At 48.9% G+C, this 21,665-nt stretch overlaps 1 protein-coding gene across 2 annotated transcripts in view; it reads right to left on the bottom strand.

Annotated features, from left to right (window-relative positions):
• LOC135912881 (uncharacterized) overlaps positions 1–21,665 on the bottom strand; it is a 180,272-nt gene that overhangs the window by 35,065 nt on the left and 123,542 nt on the right. For both annotated transcript variants that reach the window (XM_070522922.1, XM_065445456.1), the window contains exon 2: positions 8,598–8,919. In XM_070522922.1, coding sequence (XP_070379023.1) covers positions 8,598–8,919 — 322 coding nt within the window. The remainder of the gene's footprint in view (positions 1–8,597; positions 8,920–21,665) is intronic.

The raw sequence follows: 21,665 nt of genomic DNA on the forward strand, positions 1-21,665 counted from the left end.
CTCGATCACTCACTCGCTCACTCACTCACTCACTCACTCACTCGCTCGCTCGCTCGCTCACTCACTCACTCACTCGATCACTCACTCGCTCACTCACTCACTCACTCTCACTCACTCTCTCACTCACTCGATCACTCACTCACTCGCTCGCTCACTCACTCACTCACTCACTCGATCACTCACTCGCTCACTCACTCACTCACTCTCACTCACTCTCTCACTCACTCGATCACTCACTCACTCGCTCGCTCGCTCGCTCGCTCACTCACTCACTCACTCGATCACTCACTCACTCACTCACTCACTCGCTCACTCACTCACTCACTCTCACTCACTCTCTCACTCACTCGATCACTCACTCACTCGCTCGCTCGCTCGCTCACTCACTCACTCACTCGATCACTCACTCGCTCGCTCGCTCACTCACTCACTCACTCACTCACTCGATCACTCACTCGCTCACTCACTCACTCTCACTCACTCTCTCACTCACTCGCTCGCTCGCTCGCTCACTCACTCACTCACTCGATCACTCACTCACCCACTCACTCACTCACTCACTCACTCACTCACTCACTCACTCGATCACTCACTCGCTCACTCACTCACTCACTCTCACTCACTCTCTCACTCACTCACTCACTCACTCACTCACTCACTCACTCACTCACTCGATCACTCACTCGCTCACTCACTCACTCACTCGATCACTCACTCACTCACTCACTCTCACTCACTCTCTCACTCACTCGCTCGCTCGCTCGCTCACTCACTCACTCACTCGATCACTCACTCACCCACTCACTCACTCACTCACTCACTCACTCACTCACTCACTCACTCACTCGATCACTCACTCGCTCACTCACTCACTCACTCTCACTCACTCTCTCACTCACTCGATCACTCACTCACTCGCTCGCTCGCTCGCTCACTCACTCACTCACTCACTCACTCACTCACTCACTCACTCACTCACTCACTCACTCACTCACTCTCACTCACTCTCTCACTCACTCACTCACTCGCTCGCTCGCTCGCTCACTCACTCACTCACTCGATCACTCACTCGCTCACTCACTCACTCACTCTCACTCACTCGATCACTCACTCACTCGCTCGCTCACTCACTCACTCACTCACTCGATCACTCACTCGCTCACTCACTCACTCACTCTCACTCACTCTCTCACTCACTCGATCACTCACTCACTCGCTCGCTCGCTCGCTCGCTCACTCACTCACTCACTCGATCACTCACTCACTCACTCACTCACTCACTCACTCGCTCACTCACTCACTCACTCTCACTCACTCTCTCACTCACTCGATCACTCACTCACTCGCTCGCTCGCTCGCTCACTCACTCACTCACTCGATCACTCACTCGCTCGCTCGCTCACTCACTCACTCACTCACTCACTCACTCGATCACTCACTCTCTCACTCACTCACTCACTCACTCACTCACTCGATCACTCACTCGCTCACTCACTCACTCACTCACTCGATCACTCACTCACCCACTCACTCACTCACTCACTCACTCACTCACTCACTCACTCGCTCGCTCGCTCGCTCACTCACTCACTCACTCACCCACTCACTCACTCACTCACTCACTCACTCACTCACTCACTCACTCACTCGATCACTCACTCACTCACTCACTCACTCACTCGATCACTCACTCTCTCACTCACTCACTCACTCACTCACTCACTCACTCACTCGATCACTCACTCGCTCACTCACTCACTCACTCACTCACCTTCTCACTCACTCACTCACTCACCCACTCACTCACTCACCCACTCACTCACTCACTCACTCACTCACTCACTCACCTACTCACTCACTCACCTTCTCACTCACTCACTCACTCACTCACTCACTCACTCACTCACTCACTCACTCACCTACTCACTCACTCACCTTCTCACTCACTCACTCACTCACCCACTCACTCACTCACCCACTCACTCACTCACTCACTCACTCACTCACTCACTCACTCACCTACTCACTCACTCACCTTCTCACTCACTCACTCACTCACTCACTCACTCACTCGATCACTCACTCGCTCACTCACTCACTCACTCACTCACCTTCTCACTCACTCACTCACTCACCCACTCACTCACTCACCCACTCACTCACTCACTCACTCACTCACTCACTCACTCACCTACTCACTCACTCACCTTCTCACTCACTCACTCACTCACTCACTCACTCACTCACTCACCCACTCACTCACTCACTCACTCACTCACTCACTCACTCACCTACTCACTCACTCACTCACTCACCCACTCACTCACTCACCCACTCACTCACTCACTCACTCACTCACTCACCTACTCACTCACTCACCTTCTCACTCACTCACTCACTCACTCACTCACTCACTCACTCACTCACTCACTCACCCACTCACTCACTCACTCACTCACTCACTCACTCACTCACCTACTCACTCACTCACCTTCTCACTCACTCACTCACTCACTCACTCACTCACCCACTCACTCACTCACTCACTCACTCACTCACTCACTCACTCACTCACCTTCTCACTCACTCACTCACTCACTCACCCACTCACTCACTCACCCACTCACTCACTCACTCACTCACTCACTCACCTACTCACTCACTCACCTTCTCACTCACTCACTCACTCACTCACTCACTCACTCACTCACTCACTCACTCACCTACTCACTCACTCACCTTCTCACTCACTCACTCACTCACCCACTCACTCACTCACCCACTCACTCACTCACTCACTCACTCACTCACCTACTCACTCACTCACCTTCTCACTCACTCACTCACTCACTCACTCACTCACTCACTCACTCACTCACTCACCTACTCACTCACTCACCTTCTCACTCACTCACTCACTCACCCACTCACTCACTCACCCACTCACTCACTCACTCACTCACTCACTCACTCACTCACTCACTCACTCACTGTGGCCGACGAACGCGATGTCATGCCGCGTATTGCAAAGAAGAAGTCGTTCTCGAGAAGATGTGGCTGCGTCCGCTGGTGACAGCTCGCTGCTGTCGCAGCAAAATGAGTTTCAGACCTGGAGGAATCGACGGGAGTCTGTTTCCTTACTATATTTTTGTCTTCCTGCGAAGCTTTGCCGGCACACTCCATATACGCCTGCCCTGCAATGCAAGCTCCGGAGATTCCGAACTGGCGCGGTCTTTATTGCGAGGGCGATGTTTATTCCGTGCCGCCGACGACCGGCATCGCATCGGCGGAAGCGAAGCGGAACGCGATCCACGAATTGCTGGGCTGCTGGGAATTGCGTTCGCGAAAAGAGAATATTAAAAAAAAAAACTAAAAGCGAGAAGAAATGTGTGCCGACGCTCACCTTGATGGGGCCGCGGTGTTAGGTGCAACGGCAGTTTGGTTGTTTAAGAAACGAGAGGCTGTGTAGTAAATGCACGCGATGATGCAATAGGACCGGTTTCGCGGAGGGTTAATTCCTTTGCATCGGGTCGTCATCAGTGTGGTCTCAAGAGCTGTCGGTAGTCGTAGCCTTCTCTCTTCTATTCTCTTCTACGGCAGCTTGAATGACAGGCACGGTGAAAGTTGATATGTTTGTCCAGCTACGAAATTTTCGCTCGCCTTATATCTCGCTAGTCGCGCGTCAAAAAGAAGAAAAAAAAAAAAGCTGCCAGGACCCTGCTACACTGTACGGTAGACGACAGTGCAAGCGTGTGGCTTATTTAGTAGGTTAATTGCTGCTTGTGATGCGTATATAAGCGTTATGGATGCAGCTGCTTGAACACCGTTCACAGCGTACGTTACATATATTTGATAATGAAGCCATCACATCAGTGTTTTATGAAGGTAGCTGTTTCTGTTTACTCCACTTCCGGGCAGTGACGTCGTCCTACGACAACCATGTCTAAAAAAAATTGCTCACGTACTCCAGTCTTTCTGCGTGACGTCATGGGCCAGTGCATGCAAGCCCTCTGTTATCCGAGAGGTGTCGATTTGGCGCGCTCGCTGAAATAACCTTTCGACGATTGAAACGGCTGCCAAAAGTAGACCCTTAATGGCGGGACTGCGGACCGTTGATTTTCCTTATTAAGAATATAAGGATCTCTGTAAAGCAAGCGATACCGGCGATGACATCACTTGGGACGAGCTGTCAGCAGCATCATCATCGAGGAATATGGAAAGCCCTTTGTTCAGAACGGAACTTTCCTTACGGTCATTCGAAAAAAAAAAAAATCTTGCTCATCTCTAGCGCACGTCGTCTGGCCCGCCAGCAAGTCTCTGACGTAACGAACCAAACAGGAAAGCGGAAACGAAACAAACGCAAGAGCAGACGAAGAACGTCTGCTGAATCGCCTCGAGGTTTCCTGTGCGCACAGCAGTAGCCTTGACCGCGCCGATAGAAGGTGGGCATGCTTCGGCGAGAAGAGCGTGCCAGCTCTCTTAAACACAGGGAAGGCGGGGTCAGGGCGGCGGCGGCGAGTGACGACTTGGAACTGAACATGGGGGTGCGTCGGCAGCAGGCGATTTTGCCAGCAGACGACCGGCCGCGGCAGCTAGCAGACGACGCGCTAAAGCAGACGTGCCATATAGCAGACGACGCGAAGAAGTTCGGCCCATGCGGAGCAGACGACGTGATGATCACCGACTCCCGCGCCCGGTCTTGAGGTGCCGGCGACGGCGCTAACGAGTTAGAGGCCTCAGGGGCTGACTTGGACGGACAGGCGGATGTTCGCACGGGGCTGCCCAATAAAGGCGAAATAACACAGCCAGCAGTTCACTGGGTAAAGCGGGCATTCGGGACTCATACGGCTCTGTATGTCGACGCACCCAGTTGCCGGACGTGCGTTGCAGTGGGCGCGGAGCTTCCGGGGCCTTGCGTGATGCTCCTCTTGCACATATTTGCTTTCTTTGTTTTCTGTTGCCTCGGCTGTAAGCAGACGAAATCGCCGCTGCGGTGGGAACGAGTAGTGCGGACCGCTGACCCCCAATAAGAAGATGCATTATTATTCGCTATTAGCTTTCGCAACCGCCGCTATTTGCGCCCACGGTCATGATATGCTAAATATTTCGAGCGTCTTACTGTAGGGACGAGGTGTTACGGGTGCATTGCTTTAGCAGGGCTGGTAGACCACAGTGGAAGTTGCAGAATGATTGTCAGCTCGGGAAGTGAGTTTACATACTCCCGTCGAGCGTTTCGAGTGAATATTGCTCAGCCGACGGGTTGGTATCGAGATCAGTGAAACAGTGGACATCAGTCGACTGCTGCCCCCCGCGCTTTGGAGATCCGAGGAGCGTCACATGCGCCATATGTGTCAATTCCCACATGCCAGTCAAACATATAACCTTTACAATATAATTGCATGGGCAGTAGCATCGTGAGACTTCAAGTACAAGTTAGATCGCCATGGCCTCACGAATTTCAAAGTACTATCTCGTATTTGGGACGTTTTGGCACAGGAAGACTTCTCGAAACGCAGCGTAGGTTGAGTTTCCGGCTTTTTTAGAATGTAACGGGTAATGCTTTACCGGAAAGAAATTAAACCATGCGCGAGTACAGAGGCCGTTAGAGGGTGCTTACGTCAACTGGTGCCATAACGTCCGCGAGGCGTCGCCAACGGTCATGTTGTTTTTCTGTCACGCCTTCTGTCACGCCTTCTGTCACGCCTTCTGTCATGCCTTCTGTCACGTGCGGCAAGGGCGATCGCCTTCTGCTATCGCAGAAGCGTAATATTGTAATGTAACCTAATGTTCGTTTATTTTAAAATGCTTTTAATGTTCCTTTATTTTAAAACGAGCGCTTAATGAAGCGCTCGTTTGAGCTGTTTTAAGCCTAATGCAGCCTGTGCAGGACTGGTTTCTACCGTGCTCCGTGTCGGTTCACGGTGATGTGTAGGCCCATCAACATTGGATCATGAGAGGGTGAGCCTGGGCCAATTTGTTCAGCTGCCCCCAATGAGGAGTCACTCGGAACAATTTGGCCTTGTTGGTGTTGCCATTGTTACCAACATGTTCGCACTTTGTCCGGGGCTTATCGTCTTTCCGTGTATACTTGCGCTACGGATATATCCTTTCAAGAGATCAGATAGAATTCGCGGAACTGTCAAAACTGATCAACAAGGAGAAAATTAGGGACATTCGAAAATATAACGTGACAAAGACTGAGGAAGCAGTAAAAAAAAAAAAGTGGACGCAGCCTGAAATTAGTGAGACGGAAACTTGGCATTGGACAAACCAACATGTATGCACTGAAAGATAAGCAGGGTAATATCATCAGCAATCTCGAAGATATAGTAAAAGCAGCGAATGAATTCTATACTGACATGTACAGTGCCCAAAGCAGCCACGATATTTCCATTCGAAGTAGTAATGAACAGGTTACAGACGCTCTTTCTATAACTATATATATATAGCGATGACGTTAGAAGGGCCTTGCAAGACATGAAACGGGGAAACGCGGCATTAGAAGATGGACTACCAGTCGATTTAATCAAAGATGGAGGAGACATAATGCTTGAAAAACCAGCTGCCCTTTATACGAACTGTCTATTGACTTCAAGGGTCCCAGAGAACTTGAAGAATGCCAACGTTATACTAATGCACAAAAAGGGAGACAATGAAGTGAAAAATTATAGGCCCATTACCGTACTTCACCTATATTCACCTATATAATCTCCTATGGAATGAAGGCAACACTGGACTTTAGTTAACCAAGGGAACAGGCAGGTTTCAGGAAGGAATACTCTACCATAGATCACATCCGTGTCATCAATAAAGTAATTGAGAAATCCGCAGAGCACAATCAGCCTCTCTATATGGCTTTCATAGATTACGAATAGGCATTTGATTCAGTAGAGATATCAGCAGTGATAGAAGCATTACGTAATCAAGGAGAATAGGAGGCTTACGTGAATATCTTCGAAAATATCTTCAAGGACTCTACAGCTACCTTGATTCTCCACAAGAAAAGTAGAAACCTACCTATAAAGAAAGGGGTCAGACAAGGAGACACAGTCTCTCCAATGCTATTCAGTGCCTGCTTGGAAGTAATTTTCAAGCTCTTAAACTGGGAAGGCCTAGGAGTGAGGATCAACGGCGAATATCTCAGCAACCTTCGATTTGCAGATGGCATTGTCCTGTTCAGCAACAGTGGGGACGAGCTACAACAAATGATTGAGCACCTTAACAGAGGGAGTAGAAGAGTGGGGTTGAGGATTAATATGCAGAAGACAAAGATAATGATCAATAGCGGGGCTAGGGAACAAGAGTTCAGGATCGCCAGTCAGCCTCGAGTCTGTGAAGGAGTACGTTTACCTAGGTCAATTACTCACAGGGGCGCCTGATCACGAGAAGAAAATTTACAGAAGAATGAAAGTGGGTTGGAGCGCATTCGGCAGACATTGTCAGTTGCTGACTGGGAGCTTACCATTATCATTAAAAAGAAAGGTGTACAATCAATGCATTCTGCCGGTGCTGACGTACGGGGCAGAAACTTGGAGACACACACACGCACGCACGCACGTATTATTTTCGATTCGCTGAATGATTGCATTTCTCATTTGTTCTAGCTCAAGACTTTACTGTTGTCCCAGGTTGTCTATGCCGTCGTGCGTGTATGCATTTGCGTTGGCACGTGAGATTAGGTGGTTCGCAAACCGTTAAAGGGACACTAAAGTGAAAAATGATTTCTTCTGCATCGGTAAATTACCATTCTACAACACCAAAAACACCACTCTTACAACGATAAGACGTTCGGGAAGCTATAAAAAGCGCAACAACGAGATACGGGTGGCGACGCCTACTTAAGTTCCCGCACCTGGGGGCTGTGACGTCATGGATTTTGATGGCATCTTCTAGGGCCTACTAATTATATATAGCGGTACAAATTGACTACATTGTGTTCTAAAGGAACCAAATATTAAACATGGCAAGTTTCGGGAACCTTTATTCAGCCAACGCGGCCCAAATGCGAAAACATACTTTGGAATCCCTGACGTCACGTTGACGTACCGGCGCTGGGGTTTCGGCGCGAAATTCAAATGCTGATACTTGGGCCTTCTTTTGCTCATCCAATAATCAAACAATATCTTTGAAATGACTGCCTGCAGGGTTCTCAAACAATGCTACATTAGTCTAAACTGATTTATTATTTCGCTTTAGTGTCCCCTTAAACTGCTTCTGTGACGTTTTTATTACTGACACGTCACTTTGCATGTATCTGAGTGCCGTGCGAACTGTTTGGGAGGGTTTCGGGACCTCTTTGAAGCTTTCTTTTTTTCTTTCCCGCTTGTCCCAACTTCCTCTCAATCTGACGAGGAAACGGCGAAACAAAGTTAAACGAAGCAAACAAACAACAACAATAGCGTCTCCGTCTCACACTCCGGAGACCCTGGTTCGATTGCAACCCAGCCCATCTTGGAAGTTGCTTTTTATTTATGAAGTGCCTGCCGTGATTTATCGCTCACGGCCAACGCCGCGGACACCGACGCCGACGACACCGGCTTTTCTGCGACACGAGCTCCTTAACGCTGTCGCGTTAAAAACAAAAACAATGCACTCACGTCCAGCGGCCTCGCGTTCGACATGAACTCGATGGGTATCTTGAAGAGGGGCGACAGCGCGGCCGCCTGCTGCTGCGCGGGCGACTTGTTGCGCACGAACGTGCTGACGTAGTAGATGGGCGAGTCGCGCATCGAGTTGCGCATCGAGGCCCGCATCGAGGCGCGCTTCCACAGGGAGCGCAGGAAGGACGAGGCGGCCAGGGCGCCGCCTCCGCCGCCGCCGCCGCCGCTCCCCCTGCCGGTGAGGAAGCCCGAGGCACCGTGGGCGCACAGGACTAGCAGGAGGAACAGGCCCAGGGACCACAGCTGCGAGGGCTTGCACCTGCGAGGAGCGAACGAACGGGGGCAACGTGAGAGGGCGACGACGTCGTAGCTGTGCGCCGAAAGGTCCGGCTTCAAGCTCCCAACAGGAAGTGCATCTTAACTTGAAGCTTAGAATGACAGCTTGAAGCTTGAAGCTTAGAACTTGAAGCCCGTGCTCGACTTGATATACATAGTATGCACGTACAGTCGCGGACAGAATAAAATGGACCACGGGATCTCCGAAAACGTTCAATTCCCGAGCAGCCTGTAGCAGTAACCACTAAAACTGCCCACGACAACGTTGTTAGCATATTCTAGTCGAGGTCCAAAATGCAAATACCAGATTGGTTTGTGAGGTTGCGGAGATATTCAGCTTTTTCTTAGATTTTATGGTCCGTAATATTTTGTCGCCGGGTGTACGTCATTCAAGGATACTCAGCGACTTCCGGTTTACGGCGGCGCCATGTTGGGGAACCTATAGGCCTATGGGCGCGCACGTTGATAACGTTCCCCAAGATGGCGGAAGGTAGCGGAAGCACGCGACAGCAGCGGATGTGACGTCACGTGCATACTATGTGTAGGCGACGCCTGGTGAGAACGCGCCCAAGACGCTCATTGCGTTTGCTTCGGTGCGTTCACGACACGCGTTGTTTAAATCAAGTCAAGCGTGGATTTAATGTTACAATACGTTTCTGAATACGGGGGGGGGGGGGGGAGGCTAGCGTTCCCGATAGGCCTCATTTAAATCAAGCCAAGCGTGGGTTTCAAGTTAAGACGCATTTATGAATACGGGGATAACCACTTACGTCTACTTGTAGGCTTTCCATTTAACGTTTCTTTTCTTGGTCCGTTCCTGTGTTCTTCTCATTTGAAACCACAGTATTCTAATGTTGTATATTGCATGTACATATATACACTACGATTGTTCCCATGAAAGTAAGAGACAGTTGCGCAGTTTTTGAAATTTTTTTCTTGTGTGAGTTGTTACCTATGCTTTTGTAACGTTGGTAATTTGTTCCCACTTCTGTAACGATCCTCGCTAGAGCACTGACAGTATTTTCAAATACAAATAAAATGAAATAAATAGAAGAAACCTGTGGATTTACACTTTAGTGACTTCCCCCCCCCCCCCCTCCCTATGGACGGTGTTGGCTCTTGGCGAACCGGTTTTGCGGAAGCCCGCAAGGCGGACGGAGTTCCACGAAAGAGTCAAGTAGCCACCCACTCGACTTTAGCGCGAAGCTACAAAGGAAACCGCTGGTTTCGTGGAACGTATTAACGCGCCAAATACAGAGCGCGAAAAACAAAATAAATAAACGAAACGTAGTTAGACAGGATGTCTAGCGTGCCAGAAACGACTGAATGGAAAGCTTTAGGGAGCTATAGCAGCTCCCCCCCACTCCAATCTGATTATGAAGCCTGAATTAAAAAATATTTAAAACTTGTTTAGTCGATCTTGTTCTAATTACCATGGTCACGTTTGGCAAAATAGTTTGCCTGTTTATTAGCATCACGTGCACAGTGCGATATATGCGAAATTCGTAGCCTTTGAGACTTTTCAGAAAAGCACCTGTCTCCCTGAAGATTGTTAGGATATTGGGAGCCCTGAAAGAAGCTGATGTCGGTACAAGGGTTGCGGAGTTGCCATACGGGGCCCACCGCTCCGTCCCTGAGAGTGATGATCCTCCTAATTCCACCCCTTTTAACTCCTCCAAACAGTGGTGAGGGTTGGGCATCTCCCACTCATTGAGTGGCTAGGATGATCTGTTACAGACTTCCAGTTCCAGTAGACGACATGCTTTTTTTGTATATTTGTGTACTATTTGCACTTGCGTACCTATATAGAGGCTAAAAACGTTAACTTCAACTTTTACCAACGTTACAATAAGTGTTACGCACTTTATTATAGTCTCTCTAATATATATTGTTCTTTAAAGAAAGCCTTTTCTCAGTTTTGGTTTTCGCAAGAATTTCTCTGCCTATGTGCAGATCTAATCTACATCCAATCTAATTCATTCGCCTATAGTCTAAATGGCACATTTATTCATTTCGTAGCCTCGCTCAGAGGTAACATTTAGCGCTACAGGACTGTGTGTCTATCGAATTCCGACTCCATTCCGGAATCTCGGGCTCCCATTCCGTACCAATTTTATCCGCCCGACTGGCTCCATCACTTCATTTCCCTCTCCGTTCCGGTTGTTTGACAACTTGGAATGATTCCGGAACCATTCCAGCTGCGGAGTTGTCACTCCGCAACACTGGCCCTTACAGAGGGTGCTCAATAAGCGCAATGAATACATGCGAAAAACATGCTCATGCCGCTTACACGTAGTGTACCAGTGTGCAAAGCTTGCTTCTGATTACTTTACAGACATCAAAGTGGGCAACAAGGCAACATTATGCCCTCTTTGATAAAAGCGGTCCAGGCGGATTGAACGAGAAGAAGAATTCTAGGTGGATAGAGGGACATATACGTGCCAGTTTTTGCTGCTAATACGGAATGCCCGCCAGCTTTCAATACATCATAAAGAACACGCGCTTTTACTGCTTTAAAGAAACCCTTTGATGGACATCGAATCAATCAAAAGAGAAAGTATACAATATATATAATGCACAGAAAAACATACATAGGACTTATATATATATATATATTGAGTGCAATAAAAATAAAGCAGCGTGTAAAGTCACGAGTCTATGCGCTGTCTGTAGACATCTCCAGGCCTCACAGAGAGAAACATACAGCGAAACCTCGGTATAACGAAGAACACGGAGCGAATTATCGAATACAACGAAGTAGCTCTAAAACGTTTCTCGCCTGCGTCAGCGAGTCACGCATACAGACTTACAGCGAATACCTGATATAAGTAAGGTATCCTTTTGTGCAGGATGGGACTTCGTTATAACGAGGTTCAATTTCATCTGCACATTTTTTCGACAGACGGTCCGAAGAAAGCTTTTTGTGAAGGTGACACGGGAGCATGGGTCGAGTTCACGTGCACGTTTCACCTCTTCGCATATGCTGCACGCGTAAACGCGAGCACACGCTGCATCGGCGGCCAAGCGTGACCACACCGCGGACCCGTCGTCCATCTCGCCTTGTATGGAACTGCGAAGCGTAACGCTGGGACGCATGCCACCAGAAGTTCCAGTCGGTGCCCCTTGCAGGGGGGGGGGGAGGGGGGCGGAGGCTTTGCTCGGAGGGGTAGCAAAACAACGTCGCTCCGCAGACAACTCGTCACGCGAATAGCGAATCTCGAGGGCCGAACTCGGGCTTTGGGGGAGGGGGTGAGGGGAGGGGAAGGGCATGCCTCCTGGGGCCGGAAACGACGAATGCGAACGTTTCGGCGGGTTCACGTGACCTCTGCGCGCGATTCTCACGTCGGAAGTGATGGAGGAGTTTGTTTCTTCGTTTTTTGCTTTCTTTCTTCCTCTCCGAAGTTCCGGGTGGCGAAAGGCGGGTATTTATACAGAAAGCTCCCCAAGAAAGCCACCTCGATAACTAACTCACTCACTCACTCACTCACTCACTCACTCACTCACTCACTCACTCACTCACTCACTCACTCACTCACTCACTCACTCACTCACTCACTCACTCACTCACTCACTCACTCACTCACTCACTCACTCACTCACTCACTCACTCACTCACTCACTCACTCACTCACTCACTCACTCACTCATGTCATTCTCCTGCGTATTTCTTCACTCCACTCAGAGTTGTCGCCGTATAGCGACTATTCTAAGGTGAGCGAAGGTCTACTGTGACGAGAGCTCACCATCGCCTCTGCTTCGAAACCTTAAACACGTTTAAACGTGACTGGTATATATATTGGGGCCCTTTTAGAGACGAATTCATACAATCTATCGGGGCGACGTCTATATTACACACTTCATAAAAAAAAAAGAAGCCTGGGGGTGTACGCTGTTATGGATATTGTCACATTTCTCCATACTGCCGAATTCGGCGCCATCCTGTCAGTTGTCAGCGCTTGTCTTTTGTATTTTCTTCCCCTGTGTGTGTTGTGCTTTTCGTTTGCTCCAATTCTCCTCGCCAGCCTGGTGTGCTGTATTGGCTCAGAGCGCGGTTACGCCATTTCGGATTGGCTCAAAACAGCAGCACGGTGGGATTCGACAACGTGGCAGAATTTGACAGTGCCCATAATAGAACCCCGCCTCCTCGTTGTAAATTTTTCTCTAATACAAAGTCTGTCTGTCTCTCTCTCTCTCTCTCTCTCTCTCTCTCTATATATATATATATATATATATATATATATATATATATATATATATATATATATATATATATATATATATATATATATATATATATATATATATATATATATATATATATATATACATATATATATATATATTTGTGTGTCCAAATTCGTGTGTTGTGTTTACTGCCACACTTTCCTTCACTGAGTACAATTCTTATGCTTTCTTTTTTTTTACTTAGGAAGGATTATTGCGAGCAGTTTCTTCCCGATAAACGAACCCTGCTTCGTACACGCGGACGTATGTGGACCATTTTCGTGGGTAACAAATATACGAGCAGGTGCTGCTAACGTCATGCCCCGCAATACACGTTTATATTCACCTTCTAACGCTTAAAGTGCGACGACTTGGGTTCGAACATTCTTTGGTGCACAAAAACTGCTGGCCAGAACGGTTCCTCCATGCACTATCTTACCTATAACGAAAGAAATGGCAGGGAATATGCCCGGTAATATTAATAACGAAGGCCCATACAAGCTGGCAAAAAGAAAAGAAATGTTCTTGCGGCAGAATTGTCCGTGAGCAGGGTTCGGCCAGTCACGATGTTGGACGTATTATTAGGGAAAGCAAACGTCCTATAGGAAGCAGGTTCTTGCGTACTAAAAGCCTTTTTTCAACTCGTTCCCAGAGCCCTAACGAATTCACGAACCGTTTTGCATTGCACTGCCATCTGTATGCGGCCGCCAGTCCGGTAATCGAACTTGCACAGCGAACGTCACAGCCACTAAACCGCTATCTATAAGTGAAAAAAAAAGGTGTACTGGATGTATAGTATGAATCGTGCATATCTGGAGTGGTCGAATCACAAGGAGGCAGGAGGCGCCAGTGGTCGCATGGTTTAACTCGCACTAGCTGCGATGGGTTCCAGCTATGTTTGTCCTGTATGCGCGCGGATTCAGCGTGTCACCACGGTCATGCGTAAGGTCTCATTGTGGCGTCGCTGTGTGGCTTTTTATTTTGCGAAGGATGGCGGCCAGATTGGCCGGTTTACTTGTCTGAACAAACGCAGACTTGGACGCCATGCACAGAAGGAAGCTGTGATATAGTGACGTCAGGGTCAGTGAAGAGCAGCGGACGCCAACTTCCAAGACCGCTGTCTAGCGGTGACTGCCCTCTGCGGGATATAATCGTCAAGTCCAGCAAAAAGCGTTGGCGACTGGAGCGACGAAGCAGTATGGCGACAATGGGGTGACGCACGTCGTCACCGAAGCGAGTACGATGGCGAAACAATTAACAGCGTGATGAGGACCGGTATGGCGACGACCCCATGACGGAAGTCGGATGATGACGTAGTTAGAGTTACGACAATGGTATTGACGCGTGTATTCTATGCAGACTACAACGAAGATAGGGACATTAACGGACTTCGTCTAGTGGGTCAGTGAGATTCGGCGAGGATGAAGAAGACGGGTATCTGCCCTGTTTGTTTTTGAACATAAGCAAAGTCTGCCCGACTCTTGGCCAATCCCCGTGAGTGGGTAAGCGCCAAACTCATCAAGGACATCATCATCATCATCATCATCAAGTGGTCCTGCGGTTCTTGAAGAACGTCTGTCTGCTGTCCGCGTTGTACTGCGACAGTATGGTTCAGATTGCACGACGACGGTACGAGGGCAATCGGATGGCGAGTGTGCAACGACAGTGGCGTGACAACGACTGTATCGCAAAGCCCGCACGACGGCGACAGAAGGACCGCAACTGCATCGCGGAGGCGTTAGGAAAAGGAACACGTGACGCTCGTGCGACGACGAAGCAATGACGACGATAGCGTGTCAAACGTGGCATTGTCCCTACCGAACGATGACCGCACGATTACGATAGGACGACGAAGTATGGTGACGTCGATGGAACGACGAAGGCGGTAACGACGACGATGGCACAGTGACAAAGGGACGACGTTACTGAAGTGGTCGTGAAAAAAAAAATTAAATTGTGGGGTTTTACGTGCCGAAACCACTTTCTGATTATGAGGCACGCCGTAGTGCAGGACTCCGGAAAATTTCGACCACCTGGGGTTCTTTAACGTGCACCTAAATCTAAGTACACGGGTGTTTTCGCATTTGGCCGCCATCGAAATGCGGCCGCCGTGGCCGGGATTCGATCCCGCCACCTCGTGGTCAGCAGCCCAACACCATAGCCACTGAGCAACCACGGCGGGTAAGTGGTCGTGATGGTAAAACGACAGCGTGACAAGGACGGGAACGAGGACAATGGTGGGACGATGGTGGGACGATGGTAGGCGTGACGACGGCGGCATTAAGAGATTTGGACGACGTAGTGTAGTTAGAGTGCCGACGATGGAGCCAACACGACGTAATGACGGCGACGGTATATGACAACGAATGCACGACAACTGGAAGACGACGGCACAACGAAGAGGATGGCGCGTCGACGACGGCACAATGGCGAGACTCGGATCACGCAGTTGGAGCGATGGCGATAGACAGACTGCGTCACCGCGGAGGCGTCGCGACGAACGGATGCCGACGTGTGACGACGATGGCGTAGAGATGACGGCACGACGAGAGTCGCATTACGAAGCTGCGAGGACGACAATGCGACGACCACGAAGGCACCGCGAGCATGTGCATATGCCTAGTGCCCAAAGCTGTTAGATAACTTGAGTAACTGGGTCGACGCTGAAGGCGCGATGGCAGCGACGTGACGAGAATGAGATCACGAATATAGAACGACGACGATGGAACGGTCCGACGGCATCACGACCACGAGCAAATACCTATAGTGGCTTAAGCTGTATAGAAGACGTGGGCCACTGGGTCGGCGTAAGCAGATGGATAGATAGATAGATAGATAGATAGATAGATAGATAGATAGATAGATAGATAGATAGATAGATAGATAGATAGATAGATAGATAGATAGATAGATAGATAGATAGATAGATAGATAGACAGACAGACAGACAGACAGACAGACAGACAGACAGACAGACAGACAGACAGACAGACAGACAGACAGACAGACAGACAGACAGATAGATAGATAGATAGATAGATAGATAGATAGATAGATAGATAGATAGATAGATAGATAGATAGATAGATAGATAGATAGATTAAAAACGGCTAATTGCATTACAACAGCTTGGTGTTGAGCAGGCTGCTAACGCACTGATCGGTGTGGTGTGTAAGTACACTGTCGTCGCACTGTCAAGTGTAGTCAGTGTGGGTTGTTAGGTTCAGTGCACGGAACGTGATGCCGAACAAGTGCCCCTGTTGTCCAGGTCTACGACCGCGCGTGTGGGACCGAAGCGAGCGAGGGAGAAAACAGCGACGCTCTCAAGAGGGAAGGTAAAAGAGGTGTTGCGATTCTGGGAAAGCCCGATGTCTCTTTTTCAGGGCTCTATTTCCACGAAAGTGAGTGACTTTCACGGCTGAATGGCTACCGGCAACGTTGGAAAAAAAACAAAAAAAAGCCGAAAAAAAAACAGGAGCAAAGCCTTATGCGTAAGGTGGAAGCAGGCGACAGGACATCCGTTGAACACAATGGGCATTCGAAAACGAACAGCGAGAGACAGTCAGGCGTACAGCGGAAGCTGCAGGACGAAAAAAAAAAAAAAAGCCACTATAGGATTTACTTTCTCCGCTTTCAAACTCGTCCACGCAAACAACCCATCTCAGGTTTTCCTCTACCTCCTTCTTCGCTGGCGTGAAAGTTGTTATTAAACGGCCTCCGATGGCCAGTGCCGCTGCAGTCGTCTGTTTTCGAGCAGTTGACGTACAGGACACGCCCAGACGAAGCGGCGCTTGTCGTCTGCTCCTACGCCTCACGTGACACGCTTGGCTCTCCGAGCAAACGTGCGTAAGCGTTTTTGTCAAGCGTTAAATGCCGTACGAATTTATCGTCTGTTTCTTTTCTTCTTTTTTTTTTTCTTTGGGAGACGTCGAGAAGCATTTAAAGAAGTGCCTACTCTGGGGCTGCTTAGTATGGAAGGAGGATACCAAGCCGGTGACATCGCGACAGGGGGGCCACTCACGTTCGTCACGCCGTGGTTTCCTTGGTTACGCGCAGAAGGGTTAAAGAAAAATGGAGCGGAGGTAGGATGAATAAAGAAATGGCGGGAATGGCGGGGGAGACAAAATGGGAGGCGGGGTGGCCGTTTCGCGGAGGCTCGAAAAGCAGACGACTACTTTCTGGGAGAACTCGTCTGCTACTTACCGACGGCTTCGTTTTGAAAGAAGTCGTCTGCTACTTGCGATGGCGACGAAGCGCTAGGCGTGCACCGAACCGTGAAATGACCGTCACGCGCTTCTATCATCGCGCTCAAGGCAAATCTGTCGCAGAAGTCTTTCTTATTCGTAATGCGGAACAAAAAGAAAGAAATGAAAGAAGCGAAGTCTGGTCGAGCGCATATGCACTGGTAACGGTCCGTAGATGGCGCAGCTAACGTGAAATATTAGAGAACGTGCTGTAAACAGTGTTTTGACTGAGAAATGAGCCTTGTCTTTAGATCAATTCGGATATTGTAGACCTAGATTAATTGCCACGTATTATGGTGCTAATAACACGGCAACGTGGCAGGACTAAAACTTTTTATTTTATGAAGTTGTATTAACATAAAGTTACTGCATCATCTTCATTCACTCAGAAAAAAAGAAGGAAGTTGAAGTTGTGGTGCTTACTTGCTAGAAGAGTGTGGCCTATATACGCAGACGACGCAAACGCGCTTACAAGAGCATATATCATAAAAAAGCCTATAAGAAGGCCAATAAAATTCTCAGCCCACTTTCTTATTGGTTACTTAGGAAGAAACTCATTCCAAATTTATCCAAAAGTAATTTTGTAATTTTTTTCTGTGCCGATCATTCAGCTTTTTATGGATCCAGTAGTTCTTCCCAGAGGTCACCACACTAACTTTATTACTTCTACTAATGCCGCACTAACTTTATTACACCGCACTTTATCACCACACTAACTTTATTACTTCTGCTAATGCTAATGTTAGTTATAGACCAACACCTTGTATGACATAATTACGCACACGTAATTAAAAAAACATGTGCCAATATGTGTGGCTGACTAAAGCTGTGGCCTAGTGCATACGTCTTTGGGCACGTGACGGCGCAACCAATGGGAAGGAAGTGATGTCACGTCAAGAGTGCATAAAAGGAGCGCATTCAAGGCGTTCCGAGGTGTACAATTTTATGATGCTTTCGCACGTAAGCAGTTTTAAGTGTGTCTGCGGAATTTTTTTTTCTTTTTTATCATATACACATTTTTTATGCAGCTCTCTTTCTATATTCTCGACAATATTTTGAATAACTCGTTTCTCTTTGTGTTCTACCCATGGTATAATACCGAATTGTCGCTGTGTACACCCTCAGCCATCCGATTTCGTTGTGCGGATTATCTGCTCAACACTGCGTGACACAGGGACACCTTCCGCAACTCATTTTGAGTTGTAGGACCCCAACTGCATAATTCTGATGCATTCTGATTGGTTACGAATAAACCGTGTTGTTCTGATCTTGTCTGCGTCTTCAACGGTTCACGATCTGTACCACAGCAATACTTTGTGTGCGATCTTAAGAGGCGTCGCTCTGACCAGTCCGCTCCCACCGTAAAGGGAGTCTGCGTGCACCGATGAGCAAAAAGAACCCGCGGCCCGTGTTGAACCCGTGTTGAAACCTTGTTGAACCCATGTTGAGACCGTGTTGAGACCGTGTTGAGCCTGTGTTGAGACCGTCACCAACGGCTGCTCTTTAAAAACGTGCGGTTGTTACTCTAAAATAATTTTCCAAAGCCAAATGCATTGCCTGCAAATACTAAATAAGTGTGCAGAGTTTCTGTTTCGTGACAGTATACGACGTATTGTACACCCGTGAACAAAAGTATACGGACCGCAGGGTCGCCGAAAAAAAAACAGAATTTCAACGTAATTAACACGCATAAACGGAAACTGACGAGTGCACTAGGAAATTCGTAATGCCAAGTTTGGACTGCAATCTTTAATTTCAAGTTTCGTTCGCAGACAACGGAGAAAAATTAGTTTTGTCGCGCAATATCTGGTCTGTATAGCTTTGCTCGCGGGTGTACTCTCTCAAAGAAAGTTTGCACTTCTTGGGGCCTTATATAGTTGTAGTTTAGCAGAATGCGTTGTTGGGCAAGTTGGTTCATCGTATTTGGAAAGATTGGATGCGCTTTGTAGACGATGACAAGGAAGAAGACGGGACAGGCGCTGGCGGGACTTGCGCCTGTCCCGTCTTCTTCCTTGTGATCGTCTGCAAAGCGCATCCAAACTTACCAAATACAAGGAACCAACTTGCCCGAAAACGCATTCTGCTAAACTGCACTTCTTCTACATCGGGCTCTTCCTTTCGTGTTCTCCCTTCATCATGCCAAGCACCAGCGGTCATGTCGGGTATCGTCAGTACTTCCTGCCGTTGCGCCTGTCCCGTCTTCTTCCTTGTGATCGTCTACAAAGCGCATCCAATCTTTCCAAATTATATAATTGTGCCACAACAGTAATCGTCATCAATCTTGCCCGCATTTCCTTCCTTTAAAGCTGCACGCCTGTTGCTATTGGGTCACGAACGGCATGCGCGTTATCGGAGTTACATAGCGTTCTCGACAGGAATGTACCGAGCGCAGAGCTTTCAAGAATGAAGCGCAAGCAATGCACATGATTGGTATTGTTGTGGGACAAGATAAGACCGAAAGGGCGCAAGCTTTTTGTAAGAGTGTATGTTGTATTTCTGTTTCGTATTGAAGCAGCAGCGATAAGCGTGAATTTTCCTCTCTGGTGACACTTTCTGTTTCAAGTATATAAGTAGTGTTCGGGACGCGTTAAGCCGAGTTATTTTCTTTCGGATGAGCAATTTTGTGCCCTTAGTGTTTGTTGTGTTTATATAATCGAATAGTATGTTCCTTTTCACCCTGTGATGACCTGCGACATAGATATGAAGGTTCCTTTTTTTTTCGCGAAAATGAGTGACTGTCACCACCTATTTGTGCCAATATCTTAATCAATCGTGCCAATTGCAAAAAGAAGAAAAAAAAAAGAACGCACGCGTAGCAGCGCGAGAGACAAAATCCCGAAACAAAAAATTGGAGGACGCTTAAGCTTCGCCTTCAAGAGTGGGACGCGACAGCGTTCCCGTCGACCCGCCAAGGGGTATAAGACAATGCGCTACGGCACAGCAATCACTTACGATGCGCCCCGCATCGGACTTAGCGCCCACCTATCACGCGGTGAGCGTCGAGCAACGCAGCGTTGGGCGCGGCAACGAAACGTGCGCCTGAGCGAACGAAACGAACCAAAGAACTCGGTGTCTCGGAGGGGAAACGATCTACGCCAGCCAAACGTCGTGATCGGCACGGGCAGAGAGATAGATAGTAATCTAAACCGGAAGCACGGCGAAGCGTCGTCAGGGGAGAGGGAGTCCCGCGACGCGCCTGGCAGCGGTCCCAATGCGCGCGCGGCGCGCCTCCTGTCGGGGCAGCGCCGTACATTGAGAGGAGGGGGTCTTCTGTGTTTGCCGCAAGATGGCTCTGCGTGTGCGGAAAGCGCAGAAGAAATGCAGCGGAAACGCACTTCGCAACTCGTGTAATTGTGACTTCTGTACGTTACATGTTCATAATTACCGATATACACCGCAGTATAACTTTCCACGGCTCGTTTCGAAGGCAACACCGCATTCACTAGAGGCGCGTTTGCACCGCTTGGAAGCATCGAACTCGTGGCTGAGTGGTAGCGTCTCCGTCTCACACTCCGGAGACCTGGGTTCGATTCCCACCGGGCCAATCTTGGAAGTTGCTTTTTATTTATGAAGCGCCTGCCGTGATTTATCGCTCACGGTCAACGCCGCCGCCGCCGACACCCGACGCCGACGACACCGGCTTTTCTGCGACACGAGCTCCTTAACGCTATCGCGTTAAAACACAAAAATGCTCGTCCACGTATCGTCTGCATACGGCGCTTCAGTGTAGCTATGTGACGTCCGTTCCCACTTCGATATGCACACTTATATACACACGCGTTTGCACGCGCACAGACGGAAGCGCATGCCTAAACAGAGACGCCACTGACCGTCCCTCTCCGCGGACCTCTTTCCCTTCCGACCCTGGGCTAATCTAGAACCCGAATCGCGCCCTTCCTCGCGGGTTGTAAAAGAAACGCGAACGCCCTTTCCCCTGGCGACTAAGTTGGCAATGAAACGCGGGTCCGGAGACGGAACCGCGCCACCTCGGTGGTGCTTATTCGAGTGCCACCTCCCCCCGGATCGTAAAACACAAAGGGACGTTTCGGCTTATCGCTCTCCTCTCTCACTACGCGGCGCCACGAGACGTTGACGCCGGCCAGCCGGCTCCTCGGACGTTCTCCTTTCTGCCGCTGCGAGGCGCTCTGCGTTGCAGAAGCTCTGCTCTTTATCTTTGCAGAAGTTATAGTTTCCCAACCCCTTCTCTCTCTCTCTCCCTCGCCCTCCTTCGCTGACTCGTCCTTGCGTAGTTGTAGTGGTA

The sequence above is a fragment of the Dermacentor albipictus genome, chromosome 8 (assembly GCF_038994185.2).
Source record: "Dermacentor albipictus isolate Rhodes 1998 colony chromosome 8, USDA_Dalb.pri_finalv2, whole genome shotgun sequence".
Lineage (NCBI taxonomy): Eukaryota > Metazoa > Arthropoda > Arachnida > Ixodida > Ixodidae > Dermacentor > Dermacentor albipictus.